Source organism: Dermacentor variabilis, chromosome 9 (genome assembly GCF_050947875.1).
Source record: "Dermacentor variabilis isolate Ectoservices chromosome 9, ASM5094787v1, whole genome shotgun sequence".
Lineage (NCBI taxonomy): Eukaryota > Metazoa > Arthropoda > Arachnida > Ixodida > Ixodidae > Dermacentor > Dermacentor variabilis.
The window spans coordinates 57,452,790-57,479,048 of NC_134576.1; the positions used below are offsets into that span (position 1 = coordinate 57,452,790).

Here is a 26,259-nt window from a genome sequence, read left to right on the forward strand (position 1 = left end):
ACTCTTACTTCACAGCAGGAGAAAACGTTTTGGCTAGTGGACTCATCACACACGTGTTGCACGAATCTCTGCCTGAGGTGTAGTGAAGGTTCGTATAAGCCACCTTGCTTGATTGAGTGATCGCAGGAAAAGCTACGCTCTGGTGTGAATGAGATGACCCATTAAGGGCAAGAAAAAGTGAGCATGACAAAGTAAAATGAGAAGTGATTGCGTTGCCAAATAAGGCTGAGGCAATATCACGCAAGAATATTCTCGGCCACGTATAAGGCTAACAGGGAAATTTCAACGGGTGCCATAGCGCATTGGTATCTCGTAGTTTCCACAGGTTGCGCTTGCATTTACAGTGCTCACTTAGTCGCACCCTGTTATGATTCATTTCCTGTAGCTCTAAATATTTTCATTTCATTTAGACAAGTGTTGTCAAAGAGCTTTCAATTTTTCTTCCGGGTGGTGCAGTTTCTGTGTACGTATTGCTGTTTATAAACATGCGTTGGAGGGGAGAAAAGTAGTGTACTTTATTGGATGCGTTCATTGCACTACTTTATTTTTTTCTTCCAGCCTACACTTTCGTATGCACGAGTGGGCCCACATTCAGTACGGTGTATTCGACGAGTCCCGTACACGGAGAGATTCAATTTCCGGAGATCTACTTCTCGGCAGGCATGGTGAGCAGCAGTACTTCAACATCTTTCTGTAGATTGTCCTCGATCCTCGATATTTTGCATCCGCAGCGCACTCTCGGAATTACGTAAGAGCAACACTGAAGTGATGCAGTATTCGGTGCTCTGGTTGCCCTCATTCACTGTGTTATTCTTTGCTGCCTACCATACGACGCACCTTGTTTTAGGCACACTTCACTGATGGTCGGGTTAAAAAAAGATGACTTGAAAATGATAGACATTATCATACTTGTTTTCGTCAGAGTCCTCAGGAGACTACTCGCCAAAGAAATTTTTGTTGTACTTGCGCGATAACGATTCTCACTTTGTAATATCTATGCACTAGTATGCGGCCTTGCGATGTCGTGCATCAATATAAACTGTTCAAAACGTGAAAACTGCTGATCGCGCTGCCGCATGCTTTGGCGCTAACATTTTAGGTCGTCACCCTTTATTGTTTCTCCTTTAGCCACGTAATAATGGCGCGCCGACGCAGTAGCACAATAAGGAAAGGCGTGTAAACCATATTATGCAATACCTGCTGAGAGTATAGGTAACCTAGTTGGCGTTCCGATGACCCAGAGACGGGCGATGAATGTGCACCGCCATTTGGAAATCACCTCCGCGGGCAAGCCACGTGGTCAGGGTGGCAGTAGGGTACTCCTTATTTTTGTCGTTTCTGTTATGCTAGTGCATGTTTATCATATATGATACGCCATGCACTAAGGCATAGTGCAATGCAGCAAACGCACAACCAATGCACAATCAACATCGCCGAACGCACATACATCCGCTGGCGAAATCCTCGGCCGCTGCCTGAAACGGCTTTAGCGCTGTAGTGCAGAATACTTACTAACGAAAAATAATAATTATAGCCCGTAACACCAATTAACTGTTCCAAATGCTGCGAATTCCAGGTCACTCTATAGAAACTCGGGCCTAATTCATACCGCGTTCCGTTGTCCTGTTAGTCCCGTCAGAGACAATATAACCGTCAATAAGTCAAGGTTTCATTGTGGCGCAAACGTTTAGGGTAAGAAACTCACCCCATTTTCTTCTAGCCAGAAAAATTGGCAGCTATGCTATTGGTTAGCATATTTTATTACAATGTCTCGTATGACGAAGTTACAACCCGCTTTCCACAATGAACTTTTCGACGCCTTCCGTGTGCATTTCCAGATCCTTTAGATGTTCTGTCCTTTTGTTTGCAGGTGAAACTGAACGCTTGTTCAAAACTCTGGTTTTCACCGCTTTACAAAAGACAGTTCAGTATGCGATATCGATGTCGAGTGTGAATGTCATGAACAGGGCATCGTGTCCCCCTAAATTGGCTTTAAAAACATAGCAGACAGCTGTATCATATTCATGCCGTATTCGATAAACGCAAGAATCCGTGGTTCTACTGCCTCTCTTCTGAAGTATTATGCAGACGGAAAATTTCAATTAAAGAAACAAAACCGTCTTACGCAATGCCTGTATCTCACGGGTCGCGAACCACCTGTAAATTTAACTAACCAAACAGACGTACATCCTGCAGATCGACCATGGAGCTAACTGCCAACCTGTGAGCAGAGTTCGTAATCATGCGTGCCGAAGCTCATCTCACATACAAGATCCACAAGCGGAACATAGCGATACTTCCGCGTGTCGCGATGATAGAGGGAGCTTCTCCTCATCTCTGGAGTTGCTGGCGAAGATCGGTTGACGGCAGCCATCCAATCGTCGACCGTTTGTACGGACATGCTCGCTCTGGCACCGGCGCCCTTTCAGGCATCAGCTGACCCCGTGCTTATTACGAAACAAGGCAGCGCGTTTGTGAAAACATCGTGAATATTCTGTCAGCGCTGCGTTGACGACATTTTAATGGCCTCGTTTGAGCGGGAGCCGTCTTGAAAGGTTTTCGATAACATTGAGCAGAAGTGACCTCATATATTCGGTCAAGATTTGGGCGTGCTCACAATGTTTTTTGAGTCAGTAAAACAATATGCCCCTTACCAAAAACTAAAATATACTGCATGTAACTACATGTAACCACAAGGTCACAATGCAGAGCCAAGTGAAAAAGCGCTCTGTGCTGTGTTTCGTCCGCGTGTTGCGATCGTGTTCACCCTGCGCCGTGCTCATCGAACACGTTTAGTGCGCGAACACATCGCTCAACGACTCGATGTTGCTTCGCGTTGGTAACAAAAAAAATATAAGAAGGACGCATTCAAACTGACAGACGCATCCACGATAGGTGGCCGTTACCGAATTGAAGCGGGTGAGCTAGAGAAATGCAGGGCATTATTACGCGCTTTTCGAAGGTGCAGTAGCCTAATTGTTCTTTGAAATACAACGGCGCATTCATTTGCTAGTGTTTGGGGGGGGGGGGTTAATTGGAGTCAGTTTTGTTACGCACAATTTAGTTCATTTAGTTGATATACGGCGCATACAGTAAAGGTTACCTCGCTAGCTTTAGCCATTAAAAAAAGCGCAGCGAATATTCCCGGCTCTCATAATAGTGTCTGCAAAATACTACAGCGTGATGCACCTGCGAAGACAACGGCACCCTAAGACCAAGCGCCGCACGTCTTCCGTATCAAAGAAGCGTCAGACGCAGCTGGAAATTCGAAGCAGCGCACACAACCACAGTGGCGTAAAAGCGCAGTCTTATATTCTAGTTACGTTGGCGGGCTAACCGCAGTTAAGACATACACGCACGAGAAAAATTATACGGACTAGGGATTGTGCGATGAAACTGATTTTGTCCATTGTTTTTAATGCAACTCGAAATAAAAGACTGCAGTTCCAACTTATTATTACGAATTTTCTAGTGCACTTGTTAGTTTCCGTTTTAGGAATGATAATGACGAAGAAATTCAGTTTTTTCGACAACACTGTGGTCCGTATACTTTTGCTCACGGGCGTACCTCCGTTGCCAGACGGAACTATTGTTACCGGTAACTACACTGTAAGCAAAAATGATCCGAGATTTGAGTAAATGACTTGTCCTCTAGCGAATTCCCCGAAAAGAGGTTAATAAACTCCGAGAACACGAAATAAAAATTTTACTTCGCTGCTGCATGGAAGTTTTGGATGTACTTATGGGAGTATGTGCTTACATCCATCGGGGACCTTTTGCAGGAAGCTATGGGAGTATATGCTTAGATCCATCGAGTAGCTTTTGCAGGGAACTAGGGAATATACGTTTACCTCCATGAAGGAGCATATGCAGGGATTTATGGGAGCACATGTCTACATCCGTGGATGAGCTTTTGCTGGGAACTATGGGAGTGTATGTTCACATACATCGAGGAGCTTTTGCAGATAACTATGGGAGTATATTGACACGTGTACTTATCTTTATCTGGCAACCACGTTCTTCGAGCACCGGCAACAATAGGGGAATGTGCTTTAAAAGAAGAGCCAGACGCGAACTTAACGCCATTGATTAACCACAACCATGGTTTGGCGCAACGTGCTTGCCCCTTAAAATACTGCCCTTCCCTTCTGCGCGCACAGCGAGCGAGGTTTGAGTGTTGCGGCTGATGTGCTTTCAAGAAAATGAGGGAACAATGACGGAGTGAAAATTCTTAAAGCAATTGTTAGTGGATTGTTCGAATTGTTAGAAGAATGTTCGAATGGCTGAAGAGGATGCAGTGAACAATTGTGCCAGCACGTTCTATATACTGTTTTTGAGCAGTGTTAATAAAGAATGGGAAGACAGCAACGTAAAAGTAGTAATTTCATTTCTGTAATTACGCACTTGCGAGAAGGAATTGATCAGTGTCACGAATAGCATTTTCGAATTAATCAGCAGTACTTGCTATCGGCTGCGTTTCTTTTTCTGTAACCAGTGGCCGTATAGCGTAAAACTATTCCACTATGTTTTTATTCCAATCTGCTCACGTCAAATTTGCCTAACCGCATACGCAAGCATGGGGCGGTCACCCGCACGGTTGTCTGACCAAACCAATCAAATGCTTCCCTCATTCATAGGAGGTCACTTTTGTTTGCTTGAAAAACGAATAACATTGCCTGCACAGAGCGGCTTGTCTTATCTTGTTGGCTCACAAGAGGCGAGGAGACCACTCAAGTGGAGAGGGATTCGATGGGGCCGAGCTACTGCACTGAATATCGATAACCAGAGGAAGAGGGTGGTGCTGGCGTCTGCAATTGGTGCGCTTTCTGTTACTTAGCTAGAGGTGGCTCATCGACGATCGCGGCGGCGTGCCAGGGAAGCTTAAGAATGACGCTAAAACCGATCCTCAGCAAAGAAGAGTTGGCGGAACGAGGTTGTAAACGTGCCGAATGTTCCGGAAAACGTTACACGGCCACGGAAAATGTTTTATTACACGCAAATGAGCCCATGATCTCAGGCAGGGGCAAGCAGCCAGTGTCGGAGCAATCGGCGGGAGCTCTCTTTTATTCCTTTCGGAACGGGGCAGCCTGCCGCTATTCCGAGGAAAAGTAAGGTTTGTTCGGCATATTATAGCATCTTTAACGCGTACGCGTCACTTTGACGTGGTAAGTTTTTGCGATTTTATGAAGTCGCGTGAGAAGCAGGTGAAATGGGTGGAGCCCGAAAACTTTTGGCCAATAGCCAAGGGCTAATGGCAAGAAGGCGTCGAATAAGACATTAGTATTTTTCTTTTGTACAGTCAAATTATGCATAATCATTGTGTACACATCATATCAGATGGGGAGCTCTCGCGGTTTTCGTGACGTCTCGTGACAGACAGAGGTAGTGGGGATGGTCCAAGAAAGTTTTGGACAAATCGGAGTGGGCTGCTTGCAGAATTGGAATAGAAAGACGTGAAATAGTTTTAGGTTTTAGCGCCCCAATACAAGTCTGATATGTACAGCACGGTGCGATGTCGTGTTTTTAGGGAAGTTCGTCCCAGTGTTAGAGCACGTCATATATTTTCCAATCGTATTTCGCCTTTTTTATGGGCGTACACACCAACCGCTCTTGCACTTACCATGAATTGGGAACAAACCTGCAAGAAACGACGTCGCAAGCTTCAGTAGACACATTGCGCATCTCGTGAGAGTTGAGGTAGGGAAGGGGAGGAAGAGTCAGAGGACAATACGGCGCGCGCGATGAGAACTCCGATGTGAACGCGCCTGTTTGTGTGGCCAATGGTTTTCGCCTAAACTCGCGCTCTATAAAGCTCCCCCCTGTGAAGGGGCCTTGATAACGGGAAGCCTTCGTTCCACATTCTGCCACGTTTGCGAGGCCGCTGTCTGCTGTTGCTGCGTCACTCGTTATCTGGACTGAAATCAAAACTCGAAGATGGTGTGGGCTACGTGCGCCACACGCTCGTCGCGCATACTGTTTGCTGGGATGCACTCGGCCTTGTCACGTGGTAGTGAGCACTTCTACCAGCGTACACCAGGTGGAAGCGGGGTGAATTCGACATCGACGCCATTGGCAACAAGAGACTGGATAAGGCGTTTTTGGGCCCCTCGACTGTTCACGTGAATCTAGAGAGTATCGTGGTGGAATTGTATGTGCGCACCTGCTTGTTTTATAATAATAATAATAATAATAATAATAATAATAATAATAATAATAATAATAATAATAATAATAATAATAATAATAATAATAATAGACCTCATAACCTGTCATTATTTCTTTTCCCCGCCATTCCTATTTTACAATGTAACTAGCAGGTCAGAGCAGTTTATACCTCAGGTTGACCTCTCCGCTTAACTGTTAATAAATATATATGTCTCTGGAACCCCCACTTGTGATTACGAGCACTATAGCACGTGGTATGATGGTAATGCACAGAGAGTGAGGACGTTTAATGTTCACCTTTGTGCCGTTGAAATGATGGCCCAACTTGAGCGAAACATTTGCTTTATTACTTTACGTTTGCAGATCGCGGTGCGTCTTGGTAGACGTTGCATTGAAATTGCATGGCTAACCTTATATTGGGATTAAATTTTATTTTACTTGTACGTCGTGAATGTTGCGGTCACATCTCATAAGAAACAAAATTTACGTAAAAATCAAGAAAACATTCCCTTACAGGGAATCGCCAATACGCATGTTATAGAACATGTTTTTTATTCCTTTGAAAAATATATGGCGGCGCATGCACTTCTAGTTGCGGTCAAACATTGCCACTAGCTCTCAGGACCTACGAGGACTATGTCACACCTTCGAACATGCAGGTCATACTTGGAACAGAGAGCCGGTTCTCACACAAAGCTGCGAGCGGGAGAGTTTACTTCGACAATTTCATCATTGAGTATTCGAAATCGCGTCCTAAGAGACAGGAAAAGCGAAGTGCGAATTGGAAATTCCTCGTTTTGCGGAGACAACGCTACACGGTGACATCGAGAGGCTTCGGTGAAAAGGGAGATTACGTTTCTCTTCAAACCGATTACATCCTAAACCGCAATTCCGTGACGACGGGGAATAAAAAAGCGCTGCTACGCAACTTCTTTGTTGCTGTTAAAAGATGAAGACAACAAAAAAATATTCTGGAAAGGCCCATTACACGATGAATGTCGGCGCTGACGCAATTGGAATTGAATCAACACAGTGACACACCGTATTGCCGCCACCGATATTCGTCACCTGTGAAGCGCGTCCGCCTCCAAAGTCCTCCCCATCGCGCCTTCCGGAAGCGCCGCGTCCATTAGCGTCGCTGCGAAGTCCTCACGTGACGCGCCTATGTTGTACGAAAGTCTATGAAAGCGTCCTATCTGAATGTATACCACGCGGGAATATTTAACTGCAGCACCGGAAAAAAAAATATTTTAAGCCTTTTCTTTCTTCCGGTGCAGCGGCGTGTGCCCAGTATTGGCAATGGTTCATAGGCATATGGCAGTCGCCTAAGTTGGCACGAAAGAGGTTTCCAGGCGGTTGATTGATGTCGGGGCCAGTGTGCGTTCATTGTGAGCGGGGGTGATTAAGAGAGGTGGTGCTTGAGGTGGTGGTGGAGGTGGTGGTGCTAGTTCCTTGGCGGACATTGTGAGCGTCCGCTACTTTAGCTATGTTGCAAGTTCGTTGAAGAGCCGCATATGGCATGTGGCCCAAGTTGGCGTCCAAGATGTTCCTTCATCTGCGGCACATACCGATCATCGCGTACAAGACAGAAGCTTATTCAAAGGTTCGCTTCGAACAGGGTTACCTCAACGCGGCAGCCCAATTCCCGATCTGTTAGACCGTGTGCTTCCCAGTAAACTAAGTTGGCGTCTGAACTGCTAGGGACGTTGAAGATAAAATGATGAGCTTCTTAGAAGAGAAAGGTTAGGCAGCCCGCTTTTTCGAAGTTGCCTTCGCTGAATAGTTGAAAAGTGCTCAGCATGACCTCATATGGAAGCACAGTATTTAGGAGAGTGTTGTCCTTAATTTTGTCGACGGTTCCGCAGTCTTAGAGCACAGATATTCAAAAGCGTAAAACAACTTGTAAAACTGAGCAGTCAGTGATAAATAGCCCGCAATCGCCAATTACACTGCCGCGGATCACATTCTCACAACACACGGATGCGTTTTAATTAGTCAATATATGTCGCAGAAAATAGCTAGATATGGAATTTTGATATCTACTAATACGAGCGATCGCAATCAGAGCGTTTCAAGAAGACCACATGGTGTACACAAGAACAGTACTGTTTCCCATGAGCTAGTCCTGCCACACCCTAAATATTAAAAGGGGTCATCAATGCAGGAGCCTAATATCACAGTGCAAACGAAGCTTAAGAAGCGTTATCGTTGTACATGCAAGGGATACTCAATCTTCCACATGGTGCAGTTGAAAATGGAAGGCATGCAAAATAAATAGAAAATGCCCAGTTGGGCTGCTTAATCCTCGGCTCTTGTGTCTTCAGCAAATTTCACTTAAATAGGGTCTTAGCATGTTCTGTTTTGGGTGCCACCGATTGTTCCACTAACTTCTGTATCCGAAATTCGATGGGCATCCGTCGTTGTTGACCACGCGTTCATTCGCGTTTGAGCGAGTGCTACTGGTGGTGAAAGCACCACCTCATCAATGAGCAGCAAGCATCACAGATGCCCATGTCTCCCGGATCATTAAATGTCATCGTCAATAAAGCGAGTCTCATCTACCTCCTTTCAAGTAAGGCTCTGTGCCGCTGGCATTGCACATCCAGGGAAAATACTGGGAATGCATGTGATGGAAATTCAAGACGATGGGCTAAACGAGAACAAGGTGAAAGCAGGAGCCAACGTATCGGCTAGCGGACCAGTCTTTGTCAAGGCACACGTAGGCTTATCGCACATGTATTGCACGAATTCCTGCCTGAGCTGTGGTGGAGGCTCGCACAAGCCACCTTGCTTGATTGAGTGGTCGCAGGGAAACTTATGCTCTGGTTTGAATGAGACGACACGTTAAGGGCAATAAAAGGTGAACATGACAAAGTAAAATGAGAAGTGGTTGCGTTGTCAAATAAACGCACTGGCCATATCGCGCAAGAATACTCCCGGCCACGTATACGGCTAACAGCGATATTTCAACGGGTGCCATAGCAATTGGTATCTCGTAGTTTCCACAGCTTATGCGTGCATTTACTGTGCTCACTTAGTCGTACCCTGTTATGCTTCATCTCCTGTAGCTCTAAATATTTTCATTTCAGTTAGACAAGTGTTGTCAAAGAGCTTTCAATTTTGCTTTCGGGCGGTGCAGTTTCTGTGTACGTATTGCTGTTTATAAACATGAATTGGAGAGCAGAAAATAAAAGTTTACTTTACTGCATGCGTTCATTGCACGACATTATTTCTTCTTCCAGCCTACGCTTTGGTAGACACGAGTGGGCCCATTATCGGTACGGTGTATTCGACGAGTACGGCACACGTGGAGACTCAATTTCCGGAGACCTACTTCTCGGCAGGCAAAGTGAGCAGCACGACTTCAACATCTTTTTGCCGATTGTCCTCGATCCTCGATATTTTCCATCCGCAACTCACTCTCGGAATTCTGTAATTGCAACACTGAAGTGACGCAGTGTTCTGCGCTCTGGTTGCCCTCAGTCGTTGTGTTATTCTTTACTACCGACCACACGATGCACCTTCTTTTAGGCACACTTCACTGATGGCGGGTTGGAAAAAAATGGCATACAAATTAGAGACATCATGCTTGTTTTCCTAATAGTCCTCGGGAAAGCGCTCGCAAACCAAATTTTTGTTGTACTTGCGCAATGATGAGTCTAGCTTTGTAAAATAGTCCTTTCAGCTGATATTACACAGCTGCACCATTTTTACGAATCACGAGAACAATTAGATAACTTCACTTGCAATGCGCCTTATGAAGTTATTCAAATAAGTTTGGAAGTCTGCCCCATCCTCGTGGCGCGTGTCTCTTATGGACAACTGCACATGGGGAAGCTGAAACATTATGCCGAGCAGCCGGGTTACTATAGAACGCCCGATTGAGCCCATGTAAGGGTCGACGCATATTCCAGAACTTACGCAATAGTATGCGGCCTTGCGATGTCATGCATCAATAATAACTGTCCAAAAGATGAAAATTGTTTATCACGCAGCCGAATGCTTCGGCGCAAACGTTTTAGCATGTCAGAGTTGATTGTTTCTCTGTTAGTCACATAATAATGGCGTGCCATGTGTATAGCACATGAAAGGTAGGCGTGTCAACCATGCTTATGTAATACCTGCTGAGAGTACACGTAACCTGGTTAGCGTTCCGACGACCCAGAGACGGGCGACGGGTGTGCATCGCCATTTGGGGATCACCTCCGCGGGAAGCCACGTGGTCAGGGTGGCGTTAGGATTCCTCTTATTTTCATTTCTGTCATGCAAGGGGCATGTTTGTATCATATATGATACACCATGCACTAAGGCATAATGCAGTACAGCAAACGCCACACCAATACACAATCAACATCGCCGAATGCACATACATCCGGTGACAAAAGCCTCCGCCGCCGCCTGAAACGCCTTCGGCGTTGTAGAGCGGAATACTAATTAACGAATAATACTAATTAGAGCACGTGACAACAATTACCTGTTCTAAATGCTACGAATTCCACGTCAGTGTACAGAAACTCAGGCACATCTCTCGTGCTAGTGTCTTGTTCGTCCTGTGAGAGAAAATGTATCCACCAATAAGTCAAGGTTTATTTGTGGTGCAAAAGTAAACTGCAACAAACTCACCCTATTTACTTCTAGCCATAATCATTGACAGCTATGCAATTGGTTAGCACATCATTGTACAATGTCTCTTATGAGGAAGTTGCAACCCGATTTTCACAATATCATTTACTACGGCTTGCGTGTTCATTTCCAAATTCTTTAAGTGTTCTGTCCTTTTGTGTTCAGGTGATACTGAACGCTTGTTCAAAGCCTGGTTTTCACTGCTGTAGGAAAAGAGAGTTCGGTATGCGATATGGTTGCCGAATGTGGCTACCTTGACCAGGGCATCGTGTCGCCTTACATTGGCTTTAAAAACACACCAGACAGCCGTGTCATGTTCATGCCGTATTCGATAAACGCATGAATATCTGGCTTTACTGCCTGTTTTCCGAAGTATTATGCAGACAGAAAATTTGAAACAAACAAACCGTCTTGCGCAATGCCTGTATCTCATGTGAACCACTCATAAATTTGAGTAACTAAACATGGATGCATGCTGCAGATAGACCATGGAGCTAACTGCCAACCTGTGAGCCGAGTTCGTAGTCATGCGTGCCAAAACTCCTCTCAAATCCACAAGCGGAATATAGCATTACTTCCGCGTTTTGCAATGATCGAGGGAGCTTCTCATCATATCTGGAGCTGCCGTCCAAGGTCAGGTGACGGCAGTCAACCAATTGTAGACTCTTTGTGCAAGCATGCTCGCTCTGGGACCTGCGTGCTTTCAGGCATCAGATATTCCCGTGTTTATGGGAAAACAAGGCAGCGCATTTGTGAACACACTGTGAATGTTCCCTCAGCGCTGGGTTGCCGCATTCGGATGGCCTCGTTAGAGCTGGAGCCGGCTTGAAAGGTTTGCGCTAACGTTGAGCAGAAGTGACATCCAATCTTCGGTTAAAGTTTGGGCGTGCTCACAATGTTTTTTTGTGTCGGTAAAACAATATGCCCCTGACCAAAAAATAAAAGATACTACACGTAACTACAAGGTCGCAATACAGAGCCAAGTGAAAACTACTCTGTGCTGTGTTTCTTCCACGTCTTGCCATCGTGTTCACCCTGCGCCGTGTTCATCGAACATGTTTGTGAGCGAATACGTTGCTCAACGTCTCAATGTTGCTTCGGGTTGGTAACAAAAAAAAATATAAAAAGGACGCATTCAAACTGACTGACTCATCCACGATTGGTGTCCGTTACCGAAATGAAGCGGGTGAGCTAGAGAAATGCAGGGTATTATAAGGCGCTTTTCGAAGATGCAGTAGCCTAATTGTTCTTTTAAATGAAACAGCGCATGCGTTTGGCAGTGCTGGGGGGGGGGGGGGTGTTAAGGGGAGTCAATTTGGTTATGCGCAATTTAGTTGCCTTTTTACATATACAGCTCATACCGTAAGAGGTACCTCGCCAGGTTTAGCCATGTTAAACAAAACAAAAAAAAAGCGCAGCGCATACTTCACGCGCTGATAATAGTGTCTGCAGAATACTACAGCGCGCTGCACCTGCGAAGACAACGGGAGTCTAAGACCAAAGTCCGCACGCCTTCCATATCAAAGACTCCGCCGCACTGTAAAGTTGAAGTGATCTTTCTGTCGCGAGTAAATATTCGTCGGTACACTAGGCCCTGCCCTTATATGAATAGTCTGAATCCGGTACATCTTTACCATTAGTATGCTTAAAAAGAGTACATGAGATAGACGGCGCTTCTTTTAAACACGTCATTGTTGTCTTCCTAGGAAATCAAATCTTAAGCTTACCTGTAGGAGGTACGTTTAACGGAACTCTCTAGCTCCCACTTTCTAAAAAGAAAGAAAAAAGTTGGAGGAAATGAGAGTAGAGAGAGTCCCCAAACCCTGCAAATGCTCTGTTTCTCTGCCTGTGCAACAGGCGGGACGTACAAAGTATTGTACAACACCTTGTTTCCCCGTTTGAAAGAGGCAAATCAAATTTTATTGTGTCGGTGGAGTACGTGCTATGAATAGGTGAAAATTTTGTAGGAAAATACATAAATTAAGCATGCATTCTAGCGTTTTCTCGGGGGTAATGGCGAGGTTGGAGAAACAAATATAGCGAGAAAATGTCGTTGGAGAATATTTTCGCTTCATAACCGTTTGAAGATTACCCACTTAAGGGGTCTTGTAAATGGTTTTTTACTGAATAAGCACCCTAAGCAAAAGTACGTTGTCAATGCAGTTGTTGAAAAACGTAACGGGGATAGAGTCTTCCTTATTCAGCAACCGCACAAGCCAAGATTCTGCAGCATGCAAAACGCGCTCAACGAGATTATAAGCGCACTAGTTTGTGTCTCTTATTGTGCATACGGAAAGCAATGTTTTTCTTCCGATCACGTGGCTAGGTACTGGTACTGACGCTAGAAATCGCTAGGAATCTTGCAAGTGGTCCCCTTACCATTTCCTCTAAACCACTTCGTATGTACATGATGAGTCATTATGCCTATACGTTCTGTTTCATTCCGTCCATTGCACAGTCGTCATGGCCTTGCTGAGAGCTTCACCCGCTCTTACAGCGCGGTTATTCTGTTTGGTGAGCGTTGGCTCTGGAACCACCAACGATAGTGACGGAGGTAACATCGATATCGTGGTATCGATACACCCGGATGTTGTACTTAACGAAGACAGTGTGCGGAATCTTAAGCCACGGGCGAGTACTCAAGCTTTCTTTAAATTTGATGCTGTAAGCGATTGGAAATGTGTTTCATTGATATCGTTGCATATGCAGGGTCCGTCCTGAAAGTAATGTAAGTGAATTGTGACGCAACTGTACTTTGGAACGCGGTCTAACCGGTTGAAAGTCGTGTTGGGTAACCCAGCTAAGCAGCGCTCCGTCGCTCAGTGTGCTCAGAGCAAAGGAGAGCGTAGGGCGCGCCTGTCCCTCAGAGTTGTTTTTTATTGTTGTGCAAGTGAAAATGCAGCGCTCGTTAGAACAAAGACTTGCGATCACGTTTTGCATTAAATTTCGCAAGACCGCTGCGGAAACTGTTACTGTGCTCAAGACTGTTCACAAAAAATATGTCCTGCCAAATCGGCAAATATTTCCGTGGCACAAGGCCTTTTTGGAAGACCGGGAAGATGGCGACGACGAGGACCGCGCCGAACGGCCATCCACGACTTCCACGGCTGACAATGTGACTCGAGTGAGGGAACTGTTGAGCTCAGACCGACGATTAAGTGTTCGTTTAATGGCCGACATGTTAAACATTCCGACAACTCCAGTTCACAAACTCGTTACAAACGATATCGGCAGGATGAAGGTGTGCGCAAAAATGGTTCCAAAAGTGCTCACTGATGCCTAAAAGTCACGTCTTGCTGAAACGTGGCAAGAAAACCTGGACATGTGCAAACGTGAGCGAAACATTTTGGACAACGTCATCACAGGTGACGAGACTTAGGTATTTGAAATCACCCGGAGACCAAATGCCATTCATCGGAGTAGCACACGGACTCTACCCCTCGCTAGAAGAAAGCGAGGATGAGCAAATCAAAGATCAAAATTTTGCTCATCCTCGCTTCAAAGATCAAAATTTTGCTCATCATGTTATTTTACATCCACGGACTGGCTGATTGAACTCCTAATCTTATGAGAGATTCCTCAAAAGACTGAAATGCAGGTTACAACGCACCCGGCCAGACATCGCAGACAAGTGGAAGTTGCACCACGATAACGCGCCGGCCCACAGTGACTTCATCGTCGCCGACTACCTGGTTAAAAGCAGGGGTGTGAACAATCCTCCAGCCCTTATACATTCCATACCTGGCTCCCTCCGACTTTCTTCTGTTTCCACACCTCAAAACACCCCTGAAAGGCCAACATTTCGGGACAGTGGACGGGATCAAAGTAGCAGATTACAACGCATCCGGCCGGACATCGCAGACAACCGGAATTTGCACCACGTTAACGTGCCGGCCCACAGTGCCTTCATCGTCGCCGACTACCTGGTTAAAAGCAGGGGTGTGAACACTCCTCCAGCCCCCATACATTCGATACCTGGCTCCCTCCGACTTTTTTCTGTTTCCACACCTCAAAACACCCCTGAAAGGCCAACATTTCGGGACAGTGGACGGGATCAAAGCAGCAGATTACAACGCATCCGGCCGGACATCGCAGACAACCGGAATTTGCACCACGTTAACGCGCCGGCCCACAGTGCCTTCATCGTCGCCGACTACCTGGTTAAAAGCAGGGGTGTGAACAATCCTCCAGCCCCCATACATTCGATACCTGGCTCCCTCCGACTTTCCTCTGTTTCCACACCTCAAAACACCCCTGAAAGGCCAACATTTCGGGACAGCGGACGGGATCAAAGCAGCTCGCACCGCAGCATTGAATACCACTCCGGAAGAGGACAACGACAACTCATTCGAGAGCTGGAAGTCTTGCTGGAGCCGATGTATCGAGGCAAAAGGAGAGTATTTTGAAGATTTTTCAACATTTGTAATGATAAATTCAGTAAATGATTTTTCATGGCCGTACTGACATTACTTTCACGACAGACCCTGTAGGAGCGGAGAAAGTTAATTGTAATCGTGCTATTATCCTGCCATCACTCTGCTCCCAGTATGCAAGGTGTCCTAATGAATTCAAGCTGACAGAGTGAGATAGCCTCCTCAAGCTGATAGAAATGACGTTGATCGTCCAAACAATACGCGATGATGTTTCGTAGAAAGAATTTGGTTTAAAATCCTGATTTTGACAGATAAAATATTCATACATAATATTGGAGATGACTGATTGTTTGAAAAGTATTCTAAAGCCTGTGAGGCATTGACCATGCGTGACGACCTTTGCAGGGTAATGGCAACTGTACCCTGGCAGCTGTACCCATGCAGGTAGAGAACACACTTGCCCACTCTGAACTACTTACGACCGCGAGAATCTACTTGAAACTGCACTGCTTCTAAAGTGAACGAAACACTTAAGGAAAATATTTAATCGAACTAGATTGAAACATAGAGCTTCCCTGAAAAGTAATTTGTCACTCGTAGCCAAAAGGAAGCTTTCATGAGCAAAAAAAGACGAAAACATAAAATCGGAGTTGCGGCATATGCTGTGAACTGCGTTATGTTTCTTACGCTGTAAGCATTCGCCGATTTACAGGGATCATCAAAGACGGCGAGGTAACGTGGATGTTACTTGAACTCGTCCGTTTTTACTTGGGTGGTAGAAGTAGCAGCGGGACCTTCGGCGGCAAAATTTTCTACGCAGTGAAGTGATATCATTTCCGTACATGAAAAACAACGATTCTTTAGACGCATTGCGTGCTTAAATTATATTTAGGGGGTCGCGCGCACCTGTGGGAATCGGTGCTGGACGACGGTTTCATAGATGATTACGTAAATGTGTTTACGTTTAGACCTACATGACGGCATAATTTTTAAGTTTTCCGGCACTTACAAAGAAACCTCGCTAATTTTTTAATTAGTTACTTTAGGACATATATTAAAATTCAAGAATGGTAGCCGTTGAGATTGCAAGGCGTAACCAATTGAAATTATTTTCAAAATTGGCTCCACTTTGAAGATATGCGCCATCAGAGTGACCGTAAAAATGGAGTGTTGTTCCAATGACATTTTGCAAAGCCGTTCTTGTAGGCACTGAATAAAAAAAGTAACTGGAACAGCCATGCCGTTTGTCCCACAGTTCTGTAAGTAATACATCGAAACTGGTGTCATCCTGGAGTTTCTTTTCAAGTTGATACGTGTTGCAAACACACAGGCTAGAAGTCGTAAATTTTAATAAGCGCGATACCTAATTGACTAATGTCCGCCGCTCCGAGTAATCCTTCTCATGGGTGAAATTTTTGCTATCTGTCACAAGCGATTTACAAAAATATCGGAAGACAAATAATTAATTACCCGGTACACAAAAATGCATGAACGCACGCGCACAGAAAGACAGACCGAGAGAGAGACAGACTACCAGGTTCGAAAGCTTGAGAGCTCGATAGGCGGATGTCTAAGATCCTATAACAGCAATTGGCTAAAATTGGATAAAAATGATTGGATAAAAGTGGGCTTTGAATATAAGAAAAGGCCAGAAAATGCAACTACAGGCTGCATTTGATTTCTCTGTAATCATTACAACAAGAACATTCAAGTCTTTTTTAATCGATTCCAGTTTATTAAAATTGGCAAGAACAACTACCGCGCACTTGCCGTGGGAAAATGTTACATTTTCAGTAGAAGGGATGACTCCTGAAACAAAATGGGTAAAATATTAGGCAGTGTACAGAAATGTTCATTTCATAATTGTTCCTGGCGTGCTACGATGATTCCTAGCTAATCTGCTCTTGCGTAATTTCAATTTCCTTGCTTCGAGTACATCTCCGTGAGCAGTCAACAGAAATCAGCATGCCGCGATCCTTTTGGCGAGGTCCACTGAAATCCTGCTCACTGCGGGAGATGAAGTCAAGCTTTTACCTAAAGTATTGCGTCTAATAATTTACGTTAATGTCTACATCTTTTGGGGTTTTATTACTTCATTATAGGCATTTACTTACTCGGTGACACTCACAGTAGTTCAATTGTTTTTGTTTGTCGGTAACCGAATACATGTAATTGGTTCTTTATTGATCAGTCGAGCTGTAACAGGTGACGCAGATTAGAGGCTTCGAGTTGCCGGTAACTGTAATAGAATACCGGTGGTCACGGCACCTAGTAGCCTCGCACATGCGCAGTGCTGGAGAGGCAAACGTAGGTGTCTCAGAATATGTTTCTCCATCTTAACCTTCTGCCGGGCGTTAGCCGACAAAATAAACTGACGCCTCACGGGATCAATTACGACGGCCACTAGAGACTTTGACGCCAAGAAATCACCTGCGTGCATATTTGTCAGCTACGCATTTGACCTGCACCGAGCACCTTCTGCGAGCACCAACAACAGAGGGCTGTGCTCCAAAGAGGAGCCAGGCGAGTGCTTAGCGGCATTGAGTAACCACAGCCATGGATAGGCGCAACGTGGTTGCACGTTGAAGCACTCCGAGCGAGCTTTCGGCGTTGCTGCTAATTCGCTGAAAAGAAAAGAAGGGAACAATTAAAGAAGGGGCATTCTTAAAGCGATTGTTAGTGGATTAAAGAATGTGAGAATGGCTGAAGAAGATGTCGTGCACAATGATGCCAGCAAGTTCTATTTGCTGCATTTGAGCAAGGTTATTTAAGAGCGTGAAGACAGCAACCTAATATAGTAAATGTCAGTAATTACTGATCTAATTATTTGAGGCAGCAACTTATCAGTGCCACCAATTACATCTTTGAATTAGGCAGCAGTACTTGTTATCGGCTACGTTTTTTTTCTGTAACCAATACAAGTCTGATATGTACAGCATGGTGCGATGTCACTTTGTTAGCCAGCAATGGCATGGTAGCTACATTTCGAGTGTTTTCGATGGTGATGCGTCATGGAGCTAAACGAGACTGAGTGTGGTGAGGAATATTTAGGGAAGCATGTCACGGCATTAGTGCACGTCGTATGTTGTCCACGGCTAGTTGTGCGTGCAGCGTATTTCGGATTTTGGATGTCCGTGTACACCAACCACTCTTGCACTTACCATTAATTGGGAACAAACCTGTGAGAAACGACGCCGCAAGCTTCAGTACACGCATAGCGAATCTAATGAGAGGCGGAGGATGGGTCTGAGGTGGGGAGGTAACGAACAATGTGTGAGGCACAATGAGATCTGCAATGTGAACGCGCCTGTGTGTGTTGGCGATGGGTTCCGCCTAGACTCGGGCTCTAGAAAGCTCCCCACTGTTAAGAGGCCTTCATGGAGGAAAGCCTTCGTTCCACATTGTCCCGCGTTGCTGTTTGCTGCTGCTTCGTCGGTCGTTATCTGGGCGGAAACGAAACCTTGAAGATGGTTTGGGCGAAGAGCGCCACGTGCTCGTAGCGCACAATATTTCCTTGCATACACTGGGCGTTGTGACGTGGTAGCGAGCACTTCAACCAGCGGACACCAGGCGGATGTGTCCGAATGGCGAATGGCGACAAGAGACTGGATAAGGGGCGAGGCCGAGCTGGTTATTGTGCCACTGGACTGCGTGCGTGACTCTGGGCAAGCTGTAACCTCGTGGACTTGTATATGCCCACCTGCTTGTTTTACAAAAACAACCATTATCATTATTATTATTATTATTACTATTATTATTATTATTATTATTATTATTATTATTATTATTATTATTATTATTATTATTATTATTATTATTATTATTATTATTATTATTATTATTATTATTATTATTATTATTATTATTCCTTTTCCTCGTCATTCCTATTTTCCAGTGTAAAGTAGAAGGTCGGAGCAACAGAAACCTCAGGTTTACCCCACTGCCTTTCTGTAAATAAATTCAAATGTCTTTGGAACCCGCATCTGTGATTACGAGCACTCTAACACATGGGACGATGGTTAGTGTAAGGAAAACTGATGACGTTTATTGTTCACCTTTGTCCGGTGAAAATGACGGCCAAACTTAACCGAAACCCTTGCTTCATTATTTCACGTTTGCCGATCGCAAAACTTCTGGATAGGCGTTTCATTGCATTTGCTTCGCTGACCTTACATTATGATAAATTGCTATTTTACTTTACTTCTACATCCTGGATATTGCGGTTGCATGCAATATGAAACGAAGTTCACGTAAAAATCAAGAAAACATTCGTTTGCCGGGGAATCGCAAATAAGCATGTTATCGAACCATTTTTGTCCAAGAAATTATGGCGGAGCGTCCACTTATACTTGCGGTCGAACATTGCTGCTACCTCCCAGAACCCATGAGGACTAAGTGACACCTTCGAACATGCAGGTCATGCTTCTATCAGATTACCGGTTTAGTTTACTTCAAGACGTTCATCATTCAATTTCCAAAATAATGGCCTAATAGAAGGATCCACGCATCCTAGGGACAACATGCTTCCCGAAAAGCGAAGTGCGAATCGGGAATTCCTCATTTTCCGGAGACTGTCAACGCTACAAGGTGACTTCGAGAGGCTGCGGAGAAAGGGAGACTACATTCCTCTCGAAACTGCATACTGCATACTGCCTGAAGCTGAATCCTCTGTGGACGGAAAAAAAAGAAGAAAGTGCAGGTACGGAAGTGTTTTGTTGCTGTTAAAAGATGGAAACGAAAAAAGAAATATTCTGGCATATCCCGTCTCACAATGAATGTCGACGCTGACGCGATTAGTATCGATTGAATTAATTGGTATTGACACCGTATTGTCGCCACCAAAATTCGTCACGCGTGAAGCGTGTCTCGCTCCAACTTCCTCGCCTCGCGCCTTCTGGAAGCGCAGCGTCCAGTAGCATCGCTGCGAAATCCTCACGTGACGCGCCTAGGTTGTATGAATGTCTATGAAAGCAACTTCTCTAAATGTATACCACGCGGGTACAATTTATTCCAGCACCGGAAGCATTCATTTTAAGCACTTTTTCTTTTCTCCTGGTGCAGCGGCATATGCCCAGTATATGCAGCGGTACATGGGCATATGACAGTGGCGTACTAAGTTGGAGTGTAAGATGCTTGCAGGTGGCCGATTGTGGGCGGGGCCAGTGTGCATTCATTGTGAGCTGGGGTGATTAAGAGAGGCGGCTGGCCAGAAGGGCGATAGGCTGCCGTTTGGGCTCGGTAGCGTGGAGGGTTCTCTCCGTAACTCGCGACGTGTCGGTGCTGTTCGTTCCTTGGCGGACCTCGTGAGCGTCGTCTAGTGTAGCGCTGTTGGAGGTTCGTTGAAAAGCCGCTGATACCCTGTTGCCCAAGTTGGCGTTTAAGAGGTTTATTCAACCGTGGCACACACCGATCGTCACAGATAAGACAGAAGCTGGATAAATGGTTAGTTTCTAACTGGCTTATATCTACGCGGTAGCCGGACCTGTTAGACCGTGCACTTCCCAGTAAGCCAAGTTGGCGTGAGAACTGTTGAGGAGGTTGAAGATAAAATGATCCGCGTCTTGGAAGAAAAAGCTTAGGTAGCCCGCTTTTCCAAGTTGCCTTCGCTGACTAGTTCAAAAGCGCTCAGCACGACCTCGTCGAAAAATAGAATATTTAGGAGAGTGTTGTTCTAAAGTTTGTCGACGGTTCCGCACTCTTAGTCCACAAATTTTCAAAAGCGTAAAACAACTTGCGAAACTTAGCTGTCGATGATAAATGGCCCGCAATCGCCAATTAGACTCCTGCGAATTTCGTTCTCGCAACACACGGATGCCTTTTAAAATTCAATATATCTCGCAGAAAACAGCTAGATGTAGAATTTTGATATCTACCTAACGAACGATCGCAATCAGAGCGTTTTGAGAAGACCACATAGTGCACACAAGAACAATACTGTTTCGCATGAGCTTCTCCTGTCGGGCACTACGTATTGAAAGGGGCCATCACTGCAGGAAGCTAATTTCATAGTGCATACAAAGCGTAAAAATCTTTGGGCAACCAAGGGCTACTAAATGTTCCACATGGTACTGTTGAAAATGAAAGGTATGCAAAATAGAACGAGAAATGCCCAATCGGACTGCGAATCCTCGCCACTTGTGTCTTCACCAAATTTAACTGAAATAGGGTCTTGGAATTTTGTGTTCTGGAGGCCACCGTGGGTTCCCCAAGCTTCTCTATTCGAAATTCGATGGGCGTCCATCGGGCTCACCGCCCATTCATTTTCGTTTGAGTGACTGCTACTGGTGGTGAAATCGCCACGTCATCAATGAGCAGCAAGCATCTCAGTTGCCAAAGTGTCCCGCATTGTTCAACTTCGCCGTCAACAAAGCGAGTCTCATCTACTCCTGTTCAAGTGGGGCTCCGTGTCGCTGGCTTTGCCCAACCAGGGAAAACACGGGGAATGCGTGAGATGGAAATTCAAGATGATGAGAAAAACGAGGACGAAGTGAAAGCAGGAGAAAACGATTTGACTAGTGGAATTTGTCAAATAACACATAGGCTCGTCGCACACGTATTGCACGAATCCCTGCCTGAGGTGTAGTGAAGGTTTGGGTAAGCTACCTTGCTTGATTGATTGATCGCAGGGAAAGTTACACTCTGGTGTGAATGAGACGACTCGTTAAGGGCTACAAAAAGTCAGCATGAGAAACTAAAATGAGAAGTGGTTGCGTTGCCAAATAGAGGCTGCGGCAATATCACGCTAGAATATTCTTGGCCACGTATACGGCTAACAGCGAAATTTAGTAGTAGTTCCCAAAGCTTACGCTTCCATTTACTGTGCTCACTCAGTCTTTCCCTGTTAATCCAAATATCAAATATTTTCATTATTTTCAATTTTCAATGTAATTTTCAATTTTCAATTTCAATTCAATTATTTTCAATATTCAGATATTTTCAATATCCCAAAAAAAGATCCAAATATTTTAATTTCAGTTAGACAAGTGTTCTTAAACAGCTTTCAATTTTTCTTTCGGGCGGTGCAGTTTCTGTGTACGTATTGCTGTTTATAAACACGCATCGGAGAGCAGAAAATAAAAGAGCACTTTAATGCGCGCGTTCATTGCACGATTTCATTTTTTTCTTCCAGCGTATACTTTCGTATACATGAATGGGCCCACTTTCGCTACGGCGTATTCAACGAGTGCCGTACACGTGGAGACTCAATTTCCGGAGACCTACTCTTCGGCAGCCACGGTGAGCGCCACGACTTCAACGTCTTTTTGCGGAGTGTCCTCAATGTTTTTCATCCGCAACTCACTCTCGGAATTCCGTAATAGCAACACTGAAGTGAAGCAGTATTCGGCGCTCTGGTTGCCCTCATTCGTTGTGTTTTTCTTTGCTGCCGTACAAACGACGCACCATGTTTTAGGCACACTTCACTCATGGTCGGGTTGGAAAAAAATGACATGGCAAATTAGAGAAATTATCATACTTGTTTTCCTAGGAGTCGTCGGGACAGCGCTCGCGAGACAAATGTTTGTGGTACTTGCCCAATAATGATTCTATCTTGTTGAAATGGTCCCTTCAGCTGATATTACACAGCAGCACCATTTCTGCGAATCACGGAAAAATTAGAGGACCTTATTTGGGATGCGCTATATGAGGGTATTCACAAAAGTTTGGAAGACTGCCCCATCCCCGTGGCGCCTTCGTCTTCCGGACAACTGCACAGGTGGAAATTAAAACAATATGGCGAGCGCCCGGATGAATATAGAACGTGCGATGGAGAGCATGTACATGTATAGCGGTCGACCGGATATTCTAAGACTTATGCACTGGTATGCGGCGTTGCGATGTGGTGCATCCAAGAATACCTGTCCAAAAGATGAAAACTGCTGATGGCGTTGCCGAATGGTTCGGCGCCAACATTTTAGCATGTAAACCTTTAATGTTTCTCCTTTAGTCACTTAATGATCGGGCGCCGAAGCTACAGCACAAAAAGAAAAGCGTGTTAACTATGCTTGTGCAATGCGCCCTGAGAGTATACGTAAGCACTTGGCGTTCGGATAACCCAGAGACGGGCGACGGGTGTGCATCACCATTTGGGAATCGCTTCCGCCGGCAAGCTGTGCGGTTAGGGTGGCATTGGGATTCCTCTTATTTTAATTTCTGTTATGCTAGGGGCATGTTTATATCATATATGATACGCCATGAAATAAGGCATAATGCAATGCAGCAAACGCACAACTAATGCGCAATCAACATCGCCGAACGCACCTACATCCGCTGACGAAACCTCGGCCACCGCCTGAAACTCCTTCAGCGCTGCAGAGCAGTATACTAATTACCGAATAAAAATAATTAGACCACGTAACACCAATTACCCGTTCCAAGTGTGGCCAATAGCAGATCGCTTTATGGAAACTCGGGCACATCTTTCATGCTAGTGTCCTGTTCGTCCAGTCAGAGAAATTGTAGCCACCACTAGGTCTAGGTTTATTTGTGGTGCTAAAGTTAAGCGTAACGAACTCCCCCCGTTTACTTCTAGTCATAAACATTGACACCTATGGAAGTGGTTAGCACATCACTGTACAATGTCTCTTATGAGGAGGTTACAACCCGCTTTTCACGATATTCTATTTCTGCGCCTTCCGTCGGCATTTCCAAATCCTTTACGTATTCTGTCCTTTTGTTTACAGGTGAAACTTAAAGCTTGTTTAAAACCCTGACTTTCAGCGCTTTTCGAAAAGACAGTTCAGTATGCGATATGGATGTCAAGTGTGACAGTCACAAACAGGGCACTGGATTTAAAAACGCACTAGAGCTGTGTCACGTTCATGCAGTATTCGATAAAGGCACTGATTTTGGCTTTACTGCCTCTTTTTCGAAGTATTAGGCAGACAGAAAATTTCAAATAAAGAAACAAACTCGTTTTATGCAATGCCCGTATCTGGTGGGTCATGAAAAACCCATACATTTAGGTTGTCGCCACTGAGAAGTGGCGACAACACAGAGCGCACAAAAGCATGAGCTGTCCTCAGGCGCCTTTCAAAATGCGGCGTGCGCAACAGCGCGTGGCTGTGACAACTAGGCACTTGTTGGCGCAGTCGAAGCCCCCCCGCTCCCGTCCCTCCCGCGCTGCCTTTACCTGCTTTCCTTCATATATGGAGTGAACGATTATGCCGCGGTCATCAGTTCCCCTTGCGCCAGGTCGTGCGAAATACGCAGTCGCAGCCGTAACACAACGCCGACTCCCACTCCCTGCCTCCTTTCTCTTCCCGGTCTTTCCCGCCATGGAGGACGGCGCTCTTGCTCTTCACTTTATTTCTTTGTGCGCGCCAAATTGAGCTGCGATCGTTGGCTTCCCTCGCGTGCTTCACTCGCCCATACAGCATACGACGTGCGGCGGCGATGTTATCGTTTTCGTACCTTAGACTTTATACGGAACCACACGGCGACGGCGACGGCGATGGCAAGAACGCGCCTACAGTTTTCATATAGATCTTATCGCATTAAAGTGGCACAACTGCGATGTCGCCGATTAGTCTTTAGTTAGCTATGCCAGTCGTATCACTCTTTCTGAATATCGGTATTATTTTACACATACCCAGTTCTTCTGGAAACGGTTGTGTGTTGTGTGTGAATGTATGCGTACGCAGCATAGATAATGTTACCCAACGTTGGTTCAGCTTAATTAACCCTGTGTTTGTGCGGTGCGCCTAAACACTTTGCTATTCCTCTCCATGGTACGGAGCGCGACCAGCGCATCATGTTCTTCAGGCTGCGATCGTTCCAAATGGGTCGGCCCTAATCATTCCACCACTCTGTAATCACAATACAGTCCTCGTAGACATTAGGTTTTTATGCTCGATCCAGCTACAAGCTTGTCGCTATTATTGTTTTTTTGCTATTGCGCCTTTCACCTGTCATTCGTTGATGGCAATAGTATACGAGCCAGTTCACGGTGCACTGCTGTTTATAATTTAATCAAGGGCACGACAATTCGCCCAATAAATAGTGATGCCGGAATCCCCGCGTCACCGTTTCTACATATGACAATATCCTTACCTTTTTTTACGGCACGCGTTTTCGCAAAATTTATACATTTACAACTAGTGCAATTTTGTCGAGCTATATTTTTTAGGCTCGATCCAGCTACAAGCTTGTACCTATTCTTGTTTTTTTGCTATTGCGCCTTTCAGCTGTCACTTGTTGATGGCAATAGTATACGAGACAGTTCACGGTGCACTGCAGCGTATAATTTAGTCAAGGCCACAGCGATTCGCCCAATAAATAGTGGTGCCGGAGTCCCTGCGTCACTGTTTCTACATATGACATTATCCTTACCTTTCTTTACGGCACGCGTTTTCTAAAAATTTATACATTTACAACTAGTGCAGTTTTGTCGAGCTATATATTGTCGCATTGTCGGATTACGCTTGCCTCTTAAGGAATAATTTTTCCTTGTGCATTCTTTTACTAAATACCTCAACGCTTCGGAATTCCTTTATGCGCAAGAATCCTTAAAAGTAAAACTGCAGCGGTGCGACTAGTGAGCAGTGCAGGAAGATTAAGGCTTTCTGGTGAAAACTGTTTGGTAAATCTACGAGGAAAATATCGTTTACTTATGTTTTCTACAGAGGCAGACATTTTCATGTATGAGCGTCTACTCTTCGGAAATCGAAGAAACGGACGGAGGATATGCCGATCTTCTGGACATAATCCATCCCGACGTTCCTCCAAATGAAGTTACTGACAATAACGTATAGGTAAGTGCTAGATTCCGAGCTTTATTTTACTCTACTCGTAAAACATTGTTCTCAGATGCAGTACACCACCACCGTTTGACCGCAGATGATAAGGTGCATTCATTTGTTTTTGGTATCGTCTTGGTCCTCGTATACTTTTTTTCGTATCATTCTAATGGTAGCATTGTTACACAGCATTTCGCACTACCCAAAGGTATGGTTTAGTGGTCAGTGCCCATTTACAAAATGTCTGCACGCCTAGAAAAAAACAAAGACATGAAAGCACTGTACACTTGCGCGACCTTTCAGAGGCACAACACAAATTTCTGCGAAACCATGTTTTTCTACCAGTCTTCTTATTAATTATC

General features: G+C 45.1%; 1 protein-coding gene across 1 annotated transcript in view; it reads left to right on the top strand.

Annotated features, from left to right (window-relative positions):
- Positions 1 to 26,259, top strand: part of LOC142558364 (uncharacterized) — a 169,812-nt gene that overhangs the window by 13,987 nt on the left and 129,566 nt on the right. Inside the window, exon 3 of the mRNA XM_075670508.1 lies at positions 25,784 to 25,912. Within this exon, the coding sequence (XP_075526623.1) occupies positions 25,887 to 25,912 (26 nt within the window). The 5' untranslated portion in view covers positions 25,784 to 25,886. The remainder of the gene's footprint in view (positions 1 to 25,783; positions 25,913 to 26,259) is intronic.